We start from the raw sequence: 13,369 nt of genomic DNA on the forward strand, positions 1-13,369 counted from the left end.
ACAACCATCTGCAATGTGTAAATCGCAGTGAAGCTGGTTTCTACAGGTTACCGGTATTTCTGACTTTTTTCTCCCAAAATAAAATGTTTTTTTTTTGTTCTGAGAGAAAAAGTCAGAATTATGAGATTAAAAGTCAGAATTCTGACTTTTTTCTCAGAACAAACTTTTTTTTTTTTTAAATCCTCACAAATTTTTTTTTGATGTGGCCCTAATCCTCTTCCGTACTAATTAGATGTAAAATGCAATTGTATTTATTCATTTTGAATAACTAACCAAAAAGGTAAAAATAAAAACTTTTAATATTTTCTATGACTTAGTATATTATATATTTTTTATATTTTTAAAGCATACTGTAATATATTTTCTTTAATGATATTTTTGGAAATACTATACTATTAGCATTTAAAATAAATGTGTATGTCATACTCTACTATGAGTTTTCTTCTCTTAATTTGACTTTTGTTATCCATATAAAAACATTTAAATAGCTGCTTAAACAACTGCAAACACGTTCATTGAATTCGGTTTATTTCAAATTGCCGAGAGACAAACATTGCACACACTTCCACACATATAAACAGTAATTGATTGTAAAAAACAGGCAAGTGTAGTGCAAACAGTAACTCTGTAATTGGTGAAACACAGAATTACAAACAGACGGCAACACAAGTCAGGTCAGGCACAGGCAAAATTGGAAGAAGAGGCAACGCACACTGGCACACAACGCCATTTGATATGGAGCGGGGAGTTTAGAGAATCAACACCGGACCCGGACCCCCCGCTCCACTCAAGTGCACTTTAACAATGTCCCCGTGAAATCATCTCTACATTATATACCTGTAATGTGGAAGAGAGCAGGGTTGTGATCTGGAGAGACAGTCATGCCAACACACACGACCTCTGCGGCCACTTATCACAATGACGCATGCATATCGACATATAGGTCTACATTTTGTAGAAAACAGTAAGGACCTTGAAGTGTTTGTTGCATTTGACCAGATTAAGGTCAAAAGATATTCGCAAATTATTCATTTGTATTCTCTTTTGATAATTATTTGCAAACACTGTTTGATTCAAGCCTGGCGTTTGCTGATTGGCTTCAAGAGATTTAACATTTTAACATTGCATCTGAACTAAAACCCCTGTACAATTATTAATTATTGTATTAATTTTGAAGTCATATTGTTCTAGGTCTCATTGATTTCATTAGGAAAATATACATCTATTTGTGTTTCTTCATTATTATTCTTGAAGTGTGCAAAAACTGCAAGAGCTATAGTAGTTAAAAAAAGAAGGTAACTCTTAGCTCTAATCCATCCGACTCAATAAACATTGAATAATGTAGTTAAAAGCATCTATAAGTGATCATTTATGTGTTTGTATACAACTATAACTCATATGGGCACTCATTAGTGAAAGCTGGTGTAGAAACAGATAATGAAGGATATTATAGTAAGAGAAAGGTGTACAAATATAAAGAAATCCTCATAGAAGACAGTTATAATTGTTGACAATATTGTAATAATCACTTACAAATGTCTTCAATTCTGCTTACAACTACATATTATAGTGTGTTCTACATTAAATAATTAGATGACATATTCATATAGTGCTTATAAATTCTCAAGAAGTAGGGTTAGAGCAAAGTGTTACAAAAAGTTTCATTTTTGACGTAAATCAACAGCAGTTGATCGTAGCAGTAAAGTGAGATCTCACAGCATCACTTGAAAAGGATTGTCCATGCAATCGTCTGACCACTACCCATCACTCAGATTTAATTTAATTTTAATGAATAAATAAATAAATAAAGGTTGTATGAAAAAGATAAATAAACATTCGCTGTCATGTAACATTGCCTGAAATAATATCACGGGTTACACAAGCAAATGATTGCTTTCTAGTCAGTTCAAGGATGGAGTCCAGATATAGATGTGTTGAGGCTTGCTGCAGTTTTGATGAAGCATTAGACAGTTTTTTCTCATGATTGCGGGGAAAGAGTCATTTCGGTGGTTTCTGCCAGAGCGAAAGTGGGAGGTGGCGAGCTGAATCACAACGGAGCAGAGAGCAGGAAAACATGACTTGTGATAAGCGCTCTGCGACTCCTTGTTCTCTCCTTCTGGTTCTCCATCCGCCCTCTGCGTCTCCCCATCTCTCCGTCCATGTATCCAGCCGGCCACCTCCCCCGTCCCCCCAGCAGCCCCTCAGGCCCCCAGCAGCTTCTTGACCAGGTAGCCCGGCATGCTGTAGAGGAAGAGGCCCAGCATGATGAGCAGCAAGCAGGGCCAGCACCATCTTGATGATCAGCCACTTGTAGCGGTTGCACACCAGGTAGCGGATGGCTTTCAGCGGGCTCAGGAACACAGGAAGGTGGTGTCTGGGCGACTAGAGGGAGGGGGCGGAGGGGTTTATGGTTAATGAAGAAGGAAAGGCATGCAGGTGGTGGAAAGAAGGAGTTAATGAAGGTGAGTGATGGCGGATGGAGAAAGGGGAGACAAATGGGATGAAGTATGGGAGAGAGGAAATGATGGCGTTAGTTGGTAATAAGCTGCGTTACATTTATGAGTTATTTCACAGCATGCGCACATTTCTATCAATAATGTGTCAGAGGATCACATTCGCAGAGTAAAAGCTATACAATAAAAACAAACACAATGAAGATGTTGATTATGGATGGATGATTGACCAATAACTACAAAACACTGTTGTTTGTTTCTTTAACCAGTTGAGCCCGAGCCTGTTTTTCAGGCCTCTGGCTCGAAAATGATATTCCCAGAACAAATGACTATAACTTCACTTCTAAAGGGGTGAATTAATCATCTTTTTTCTCAAAGCAATGATAAACCTGTGAGTGGATGTAGAAAAGTCAGAATCAATATAGATTTTTCAGATTGAACATAGTAAAAAATTAATTATAGTGTCCGTCCAAAAAAACACATTACTTATAGTGAAACCACCCTTGAATGATGGGATCGGAAACTAAAAGCTTTAGGAATCCAAACTATAACATATAATAAGTACCCTGTATCAAGATTGATGCAAAACAAGTGACATTTTGCCTTTTAGAGAGATTTAGAAAAACAAACACTTGGTGCATTTTCCCCGTCTGGCCCCCGCCGGTCGATTTTGATGATTGACACCTCTTTTTAACCGTTAGAGCCAATAGAATCGAGGGGGAGTTCCTAAAATCCATCTAAACATTACCCATTGGTGAATGAGTGATGCGCAGCCAGAATGCCCCAGAACCGGAAGCTGTCATACACTCTAGTGTAGCAGCTCTATATGAAATCTCCATTATTGACATAAAATGGAATGATGGATTATCAGTAATCATTTCAAAGTGACACAGACACATTGGATTATTAACCTATGGATTAACCTTCAGCAGCGTTTTTATCGTTTTAATGCCATTGAACACAACTTTTGATCAGAACACAGCAACGGTAAGACTTATTTTCCGATTTGGTCCCGTAAAGCTAATTTTGTTGTTGTTTGTTGTCATTTCGCCGTGAGTTCTGATCGCTCAGTGATGATAATAATACCTGTAGAATCTGTGGAATCTCAGCTTGCTAATCGATATCTTGTTTGTGCAGATACAATAAGTAATAAGGGTATTTTAACGCGAGTTCTGTGCTAAGTGTGTTAGCATTTTTTCGCTCAGGGCTAATTCAGAGCCTTTGATATTACCCTTATGTTTCGTTTTGCCAAAAATGGTTAATATTGTCTAATAGCTGAGTTTCTTCCCGTTAAGTGAGTATGACACATTCATAGTTTATTCAATGTTAAGAAGCCCTCAGACGCTGTTTCTTGCAAGATATTGCGTTTTGCCCCCGCCCGCGGGGCCGTGGGGTTTAACTGGGGACATATTCTCATTTCAGGTTCATATTTGTATTTAGTGTCTCTACTGTGACATATTTACATGCTTCAATGCTCAAAAAGCTCTTTATTTATCTCATACTGCCTGTGCTGCAGCACCTCTTTTCACCCTCTGTCAGGAACCAGAGCCCAGTCTGCTCTGATTGGTTAGATGGTCTGCTCTGTTGGGATTGGACAATCGCTTAAGAGATGTCCCGCCCCTTAGCCTATCACGCACAAATGTGTGTGACATCCACTGGCAGCTCTGAGGGGATAACTGTTTTCATTATCAATAAATGAATTGTATTATAGTTTAATTCAATGTCTGGTTTGTGTCATGTCATCATCAACACACAGTATGCCTGTGCATACTTTTGAACAACGTTAGTGTCCCTTAGTTCGATTTCGAAGCCAGGTATTTGTTCATTAGTTGTTTTTGTCTTTGTAAAAAAGAAATAATATTCAATAACAAAAACGTTTGATTTTTCTTTGAAGGTCACCCCTTGTTTCCCAAACAGTTGGTGACTGATAAGATGTACAAATGGCACTTGTTGGACAAAGACACTTGCATTGTGCAGAGAGTTGAGAACATATATAGCGACAAGAAGCTCTTCTACAGCTTTTATAGACAAAACAGGAGAGGCAGAATAGGAAGAGAAATACAACAAACTGAGTTTTGCTAGGACAAGTAGATCCAGGAAGAAAAAGGGGTTAAACAGGGAAGCAGAGACAGCGAGGAGGGGGAGGCTACCAGCGCATCAGGCCCCCAGCATCTTCTTGACCAGGTAGCCGGGGAGAGAGTAGAGGAAGACGCCCAGCATGAGCAGCAGCAGCACCAGCCCCAGCAGCTTCAGGATCAGCCAGCGGTAGTTGTGCCAGATGAAGTAACGAATGGACTTCAGAGGGCCCAGAAACCACATAAGACTGGTGTCCGGGCGACTTTACGTAAGGAGTTAGAAAGAGGAAGGGAGGAGAGGAAGGAAGGAATGCAGATGGAGGTAAAACAGAGAGAGAGGGTAAGGAGAAAGGGGGAGTCACAAAGACAAAGGAGGGGAGGGGAGAGACAGAGGGAGACAGTGAGGAGATGGTAGGAGAGAGAAACGATTGTGAAAGTGTAACAGTGTCCTTTTGACAGCGCAAGAAGCAGTGCTAAGGTCAACATGACCAAATTACATCTTGATAAAATATGATGTTCTGATTTATGGTGATTTTTAACATCTGATACACACATGCCTTTTGTGAGCAATATTCTTTAAGAGGAGGATTACAAGGAGATGTCTGCACCACATAACCGACCTCAAATAGAATTAGTGAAACAAGTGTGTGTGTGTGTGTGTGTGTGTGTGTGTGTGTGTGTGTGTGTGTGTGTGTGTGTGTGTGTGTGTGTGTGTGTGTGTGTGTGTGTGTGTGTGTGTGTGTGTGTGTGTGTGTGTGTGTGTTAGTCTACATGTATTAGTAATAAAAGTCAATGTCTTACTTTGGTTTCTCCAGGGGATCAGGCTCATTTCGTCCCAGGCCTACAGGACTTTTCTCCGCCTCTTCTGCTGTCACCAGATGAAGCTCAGCTTCTACTTTACCCTGCAAACACAATATTATTATAAATCAATTCTCTAGAAGCTTTAAGAAAACTAATCCCTGATTTTTGTTCAACCCTTTTCAGTAATGCGGAGGATTCCAATCTTCCTTGGACTCCTCAGATTTATTTGGGAACTTTTTTTTATACCGCTACAATATAACACTGTAAATCTGTTGTAAGTGGCTTTTTAACGGCTCCTTTGAAATGTTTATTCAAGCAATTTCGAGATGATGATTTCACATGTGGTGCTGAAAAGGGCCACACAAGGACGATACTGTATGTCATAATGTAGTGGAATATTGCCATAGTGATATTACTTCAATAAATAAACAAGTACAGTATGAAAGTGTAGTTAGTTCTGCCTTTCTGCTGCTTCCAGAGTTATAGCTAAAAAACCACCACATTTCTTGTTCTATTTAAAAACTTGAATTATCTCCAACATACTTTTATAAAAAATATGGAACGAACACAAAAATGGTACTCTCTTTCAAATAACTGGAATCTCGAGTGCAATATCGCAGTAAAAAAAACACACTTTGTTCCAAAATGCCTATGCTAAGTATTTCCCAACTGACTCCACCGTCAGCTCCATCTCATCGTTCTCATCGCGAGCTACAAACGGCCACCAGCCCTTCACCCTCTTTTGTTTGAAGATAGAAATGGTGGGCAGCTCGTGCTCATTTCGGATCATGTCAAGGGAACACTGCTTGGCCGTCTTGGCGCCACGAGGGAACCGGGTTAAGGTCCAACTCAATCGCCCTGAGAGTGGCCATAGAAAAGACAAGGATGGTAATACTTTGGATATTTTAGATCAGATGGCTAAATGTTTCTGCAACGTTCCTCACCCAGGAAGTCATCAGCAGAGAAGTGGTCGCGTCCCAGACCTGCAGCGTGAGGCGAGGAGGGAATCTTATACTCAGTCTCATCCCAGGAGCACATGGACTCTTTCTTAGAAATGACGATCTTCTCCTCAGCCATGAGGTAATCGAAGGGGAAGACCGAAGCGCCAGTTAAAGTTTCCTTCCCCGGTGAGGGAGTGATAGTGCACGTCTGTGTCCGCTTGTCCTCCTGCTGCCCTTTGAGCCATCTGTGGAGACCCATAGAGATCAGTTAGCTTGATCTTTAAGGATCAGTGTTTGGATGAGTGAATAGATTGTGTTGCTTGATTTAGTTAGTCATGCACTTTTAAAGGTCTAACCAAGTTGGAAATGGCAATTGGTCTGTTAGTTACTGATTATTAATTGATTGATTTAAACAAGAGCACAGGACATGTTAAATGTATCAGATTGCCAACAAGAGAGATGATGCTAATAGGGTCAAAAATCACATAATGTGGCACTCCAAAGGCAAATCAGATAAATATACGTGTTGTGACATCTGATTTGATGCTTGGAGCTTCACACTATTTCAAAGCCATGCATACACAAAGCTTGCATTAATGCCATTAGTGAAACTGATCTGAAACACTTTCATCTTTAGTGCCTGGATGCAGATAGCAGAGGATCAAACGCTCCAATCCGTGCCGGCTGAAGCTCTATCCTACCCTATAGTGAGACTGGCTTCATTAGGGAGGGAGAACATCATGGAAGCTGCACTCTCAGATTTAAAAAATGCAACACTAAAATAAGGAAGCTGACAAGTGACCCCTTAAAACATCTCAGTCAGTGGAAACATGTGAGGGAAAGTGCTCTGATTGGTGACTGAGATGCACTGGTATAAACTCAACCTGTGTGTGGGTGATGAGAGTATTGTGTTTTGCTCTCGGCTACATGTTTGCCCAAAACATGCCTGATCTTATGTGATCCTACATACTAATCATGACCACTGCATTGCAACATTAAATCCATCAGAAAGAACCCTATCCTCCTTTCTGTAGGTTATGATTTTTAAATAATTTGTTTTATCATCGTCCATGTATGTAAAGCTTGTTTGAGGATGGCAGGATTGTTACAGAACAGTCCTGAGGCGACACATCCTCGGGTGACACCGGGTTAGCTGAGGGAAAAGTGAGTTTTTGTTAGGAAATGCAAACAAAACATTGATATCAACTCTAAACAGGAGTAATATATCAAGAGACCCTTTTCATTGTAGACATTTTACAAGTAACGAAAAGAAAGCACAGATACCAACTAAAATCTTTAATAAGACTGTTTTTGCACTAAGTTGAGTGGTTTCCAAGGAGCTGGTATTATTCTACTGAGGGACTTAAGATAATATATTAATGCTATTTTCTTTGTATAGGTGTGTGGTCACAGTTACACTTCCATCTTGTGAATATTTTCTGCATCTTCCTTCACTAATTGAGGGTTTGAGATAAATTGTCTTTCCTATTCACATCATTTTTTGGGTTCAATTGAGGCAATTTCATTGGATGGAAAGCTAATGTAACTACAAACTAAACAGGGTCACAAATGTCTGTCATGAAAAAGGTACAGAAAATGACAAAATTATCAACCATCAGTGCTCGGTCGTACGCCATGCAGCTTTCTGTTCTACATGCGGGAGGCTCCAAATACCTGATCATTTTAAATTAGAAATACTTGAAAGTCTCAATTAAAAATCATTTCAAGTCAAATCTACAATTCAGGACCAAACCACAAATAATAAACAAAATAATACTCTCCCTTTTTTAAAACCTTTAATCTCCACTCTTATAAATAAGATAGTAGTTTGATAAAATGAAAAGAGGAGGAATTGGAAGTTTAAAAAAAAACAAAAAATATTAAGCTTGGCAAAAACAAAGAAGATAGTTTTGACATTAAAAAGAAAATGATAGTTTGCCAAAATAAAATTGAAGTCTGAAATAAAAGAAAATAGTAATTATAATAGTAGTGTAGATGTTCAATGAAATATCCATTAATCAGCATATTTCTTGTGGTTTCCAAGTTCAAAAAGAAGAAACGTTCCATCCCAGCATATCTGTGTGTTGTTAAGGCACAAGTATGATAATGAATATACTCGTCTTTGTGGTTTGATCCTGACTGAAGTTTTTGCCACAGTTTTCATCGTGCTTTTTTGGAGAGTTTGGGACGAGCCAGGTAACGTGCTGGATGGAGAGTCGAGACAGGAAGTGGGAAAGGGGAGAAGGAAATGGGTGCTTCAGGGAGGGGGGGGGGGAGTTGTACGAGCCATGCGATGGTATCGTGTGTTTACCCCCTGACATAGATGTCAGACATCTTCTCTCCTGTCATGAAAGCATCGTCCTCTAGAATTACGTCATCAGTGTTCCAAATAACAACACGAAGCTCAAAGCTAGACAGCAGCAGAGCATTGACCAGAGGAGAGAGAGAGGACGACAGAACCCAAACAAACAGGACAAACAACACGAAAACGCACACAGAAAAAATGGAAACAAGACAAAAAAAAGAATGGTTAACAAAAAAAATCCACACACAGCTCACACCCACGGGACGAGGCTTGGTGGCCGCATCCCGCCGTACCTACCCCCGGACAAATATGTCACTGGACTTTTCCCCAGTGAAGTAATCATCGTCCTCCAGTATTACTTCGTCTGTATTCCAAATAATCACCCTGAGCTCATATCTGGTAAGGGGGGGAGGAAGGAACACACAGTTGGACTTATATTTGACATCAAATGGAGAGCTCTCTAGGGCTGTACCGAATATCTCTAGGGCTGTACCGAATATCTCTAGGGCTGTACCGAATATCTTAGAGCTTCATTTAAAACATTTAGATTTCAATGGTAAAAACAGACATTTCTTTATGGATAAAGAGAAGGCTACACTTTTATCATTAGTACTTAATTATTTGTAATTAGATTCCAGATTTGGGAAACACTATGTAGTCTGCCTAGTGTTTTGCGGTCCGACCCAAATCCCACGAGTAACATAGGCTCGGCTAATATCACATGTTTGGGCCGGCTGGGGAAAAATAAGTGTTTTAAGGAAGTTACTCATAACTAAAACAATGATTGCATGCAAATTCCACCTTTCACCTTCTCCTCTCTTTCAATCTCTGAAACACACAGCGACCTGTCCTCAGCCCACACCTTCATGTCGGCTATTCATGTTGAAGGAATACAAATATATGTCCATTTAAGGAAGTTGATTTAATTAAAACTACATTACATCAAATGAAACATTTGATACAAATTGAGGATTTTACTTGAGGAGTCCAATGTTTTTTTAGGGTATGACGTCTAAAAATATGCTGATAAACACTCAAAGCTTCATTTACCTCAATAGAAGCTTTAAATATGAAAAAATATATTCGGTACAGCCCTAGAGCTAACTAGTCGAACAGACTCACCATAACTTGGGACAACACTAGGTTTTCTGTTGAAAAGACTGAAGCACTTTAGACACTTCAAATGCAATCAATAGACATCTTCCCCATTAAAACTGCATTACATGTATAGTTATTCATATTTATAAACATCATAGTTATAATGAGGACCGCAGCCTACCTCTTTGGTTTCCGTGGTGATATGTCTAACGCAGGTCCAGGAGCAGGCATGTCCATCGGGAACATATCCACCCACATCTCAATACGGCCCTTTGAACACAGAGAAGAATACACACTATAAATGTCTTTATATCTGTTCCATGAGTCTAAGCAAGCGTGGCTCCTTCCCACCTGCTCGATGCCGGGCTTGTCGGGGTTGAGCAGGGGTCGGGTCTCCACGTGTTCAGGGACCAGCTTCCAGCCCACCCTCGGGATCTCCTCCCAGTGGTTCAGCACCGCCAGGGCCAGATGCTCCTCAGTCTGCTTCTTCAGACCTGGAGTATCAACACCAACAAAAGCAGGTGAAGAGGCAAACTGAAAGCAAAACACTTAATCTGAAAACAACATTTAAAAAATGTGACCATTTGAAAGATATATGATAACATTTGATGACCATCACATTGTTTAGAAGACTAAATGTAGTTGACGTAATTATCAGGTACATAAAAGCTTAACCGTTAATATCTTTGACTCATTTGCCTGTCTATAAGTCAATTAAACATTATTCGGGATGTTTATACGTTTCGTAACTCCCGGCCTGCTGTGTCCATTGCATTTTATGTAATTTAGCATATTTTCGTCTTGAAAATGAACAGGCTAATTATGGGCTAATTACTGGTTAATGGGTGTCACCTCTTCGTAATTAACCTGAATGTGACATTCCAAGTAGTTATACCCTACTCTACTCTACCTTGAAAATGCTATGTTATCTGAAATTCTTCAAAGAAAAATGCAGCGGTACCATTCTCATCCTCGATCTCTGTCGGTCCCTGGAAGATCCGATTGGCCACCTTGACTTTGCCACCCGGCCCGTAATGAGGTCCGTCGATCTTGCCGTCCTTACAGAGCTTCGCCAGGATCTGACTGGGCTTCATAGGGTCTCGCCAAATATTGTATCCATGTCTGATAATAATAGGGAACAAGGTGATAATTACATTTCTGAAAACTTTAGGTATAAGAGCATAGAAAGTGAGGATTTGAGATGCCTACACAACATATAATGAGAATCAATTAGATCGAATGTATTAACATTAATGACAAAGTAGAATCTATTAAGATAGGTGTCTGGTTTCATATGTAATAATGTAGTGGAATATTGCCATAGTGATATTACTTCAATAAATAAACAAGTACAGTATGAAAGTGTAGTAGTTCTGCCTTTCTGCTGCTTCCAGAGTATAGCTAAAAAACAACAATTTCTTGTTCTATTTAAAAACTTGAATTATCTCCAAAATACTTTTATAAAAAAATATGGAACGAACACAAAAAGGTACTCTCTTTCAAATAACTGGAATCGGAGTGCAATATCGCAGTACAAAAACACAATTTGTTCCCAATACAGTGACACTTTAACAATGAATAAAACATGGAAAGGATAAAACACATGATGCTCACACAGAATATTTGGAGGAAATGCCGCAGGTGGCCTCTGTATTTGCTGTAGAAACGATTCTCCAAGTCAATCTTTTGTCTCTCCGATCAGGTCATCAGTGCCGACAAGATCCCAGTCGTACACAGACACCGACAGCATGGACTCCATGGGGAAGGTGGCCTCGATTGTCGAATGATCTGATGACAGGTTGAGGAAAAACAAAACAAGAAGAAGAAGTTAAAGCGAATGTGAGGAGAGTCAACAAATCCATGCTCAAATGTATTTAAATGACAAACTGAAACTAAAAGAGGAGTATCTTTCCCTCAACTTACTTGCCGAACTACAGGATTGAGCTGTTTGGAGATGTAGTTCTCTTTGTCCTTGACTTCTGATTTGCCCAGCTTAATGACAATATATGGATCAGCCTTTCCATTGATTATCAGCAGGATGCAGATCTGTAGCCTGAAGTAGAGAGAAACAGAACACCAGAGGACCATTTATTATGTGTCCCCTTTATTATGATGTGTTTCTACTGCAGCGTAGATGAAAGTTTAGCAGAGGGACTCACCCTGACCACGTAGACACGAACAAGGACGTTGATTGGATCGTTATGAGGGATGCCTCTGGGAACATGCCCATATTAGGATCGAACCCTGCCTCTCTCGTGATTTCCTCAGACAGAGGCTAGCTTGTACATACATAAGGATCCCTGGGTCACGGAAGAAAACGTTTTAATAAAAAAGCAAGTTAACATTTGCATTATAATTCGTTTTTTATCATTCAAGCGTAAGGCCTGGACGGACTTTTTTATTTTACTCAGTGTTTTCCCACCTTGAATCTGCCAACAATCCTGTCGTCGTCCTGAGCGTGTTCATCATCGTTCCCCCGCCTTTCCTCTGTACAAGTTGAAAGTGTGGAGCCAGTCTGCGAAGTTGCCATACTTCATTCTCCAGTTCCTTGTTGTACACCTGCATGGGTCGACAAACACATTAAATAGTTGTATCTGTATTTATAATCTTGTGTGCACTTACTTCTTTTCAGTGTGAGTGACATACTCACCACCAGCTCGTCCACCTTGGCTTTAACCCGGTCTCCTCTCAGAGTGTTCTGCAGCCTGTGCCCTTCTTCTTGTCCTTAAAGAACCTCTTCTCTCTGCTCTTGTCTTTTGTCTTGAAGCCTTTCAGGAATAGGTCATCAGGTTCTGATATCTGATCAGAGAGGTGAGTGGAAGTGGAGGTGGACCAAAGTGTGGTTGGAGTCATGAGAGGGGACGCAGGGTTGCACACTACACATTCAACATGAAAGCTGACAGACGAAATGATCAGGGGAAGTAAGATTTCCTGAACCCATGTTGTACATAAAGTCAAATGCCCCCTGTTCAATGTATGGATTTGTCGAGTAACTTTACTGCTGATAACATTGTTTTTCATGACTGATGATTGATTACTGATTTAACTTATCACCTGTAGATAATTGTTAGGGTGGTAAAGGGTACTACTTAAAGGTGGGTAGGTAAGTTTGAGAAACCGGCTCGAGATACACTTTTTGTTATATTCCATGGAATGCTCTTAACATCCCGATAGCAATGAATATCTTAAGTGCTTTGACACAAATCCATAACAAATTTCATCTGTGGAAGCGGTAGTACTGTAAAAAGCACGACCAATCATTTTAGCCGGCGGCTAAAATGATTGGATGACCTACCTGCCTGTCAGCCTTCCATCTGTGCACAAACTTATCTCGTGCCCTCATTGGTCATGTGCGCGTTCGTGTGTGTTGGCGGAGGGCTCTGTAAGGAAGTTGCAGATTTTTTCCAGCTGTGTATTTTCAAATTCTAGCGCACTCGAGCTGGTGTTCTCCAAAATTACCTACCCCACCTTTAAGTAATCCTGGGGAGGAGAGCAAACTGGGTTGTATTCTTCTTCTTTCTCTTTGAGGTGGAACATTTGGAAGGGTAACACATGGACATTGTAATAAATCAATGAATTTGTATTTAATTAAATGCTGTATTGAATGCATGTTAATTCATCAGTGATTAGTGGGGAATGTAGTTCACATTTCACAAACTATTTCACCATCCATTATCTTTGGACTATAATCTTCCT

At 39.9% G+C, this 13,369-nt stretch overlaps 1 protein-coding gene across 1 annotated transcript in view; it reads right to left on the reverse strand.

Moving 5' to 3' along the window:
- Positions 1-511: 511 nt before the first annotated feature.
- otofa (otoferlin a) overlaps positions 512-13,369 on the reverse strand; it is a 107,801-nt gene continuing 94,943 nt past the window's right edge. Inside the window, 29 exon segments of the mRNA XM_034230840.1 lie at positions 512-2,276; positions 2,278-2,360; positions 2,363-2,382; positions 5,330-5,430; positions 6,009-6,187; positions 6,274-6,303; positions 6,306-6,333; positions 6,335-6,427; positions 6,429-6,487; positions 6,490-6,515; positions 8,582-8,680; positions 8,873-8,971; positions 9,855-9,943; positions 10,025-10,167; positions 10,635-10,795; positions 11,288-11,319; positions 11,321-11,359; positions 11,361-11,444; positions 11,567-11,701; positions 11,703-11,726; positions 11,833-11,889; positions 11,892-11,948; positions 11,950-11,973; positions 12,096-12,143; positions 12,145-12,204; positions 12,206-12,232; positions 12,324-12,350; positions 12,352-12,381; positions 12,383-12,472. Coding sequence (XP_034086731.1) covers positions 2,202-2,276; positions 2,278-2,360; positions 2,363-2,382; positions 5,330-5,430; positions 6,009-6,187; positions 6,274-6,303; positions 6,306-6,333; positions 6,335-6,427; positions 6,429-6,487; positions 6,490-6,515; positions 8,582-8,680; positions 8,873-8,971; positions 9,855-9,943; positions 10,025-10,167; positions 10,635-10,795; positions 11,288-11,319; positions 11,321-11,359; positions 11,361-11,444; positions 11,567-11,701; positions 11,703-11,726; positions 11,833-11,889; positions 11,892-11,948; positions 11,950-11,973; positions 12,096-12,143; positions 12,145-12,204; positions 12,206-12,232; positions 12,324-12,350; positions 12,352-12,381; positions 12,383-12,472 — 2,019 coding nt within the window. The 3' untranslated portion in view covers positions 512-2,201.

This window comes from Gymnodraco acuticeps, unplaced genomic scaffold (genome assembly GCF_902827175.1).
Source record: "Gymnodraco acuticeps unplaced genomic scaffold, fGymAcu1.1, whole genome shotgun sequence".
NCBI lineage: Eukaryota > Metazoa > Chordata > Actinopteri > Perciformes > Bathydraconidae > Gymnodraco > Gymnodraco acuticeps.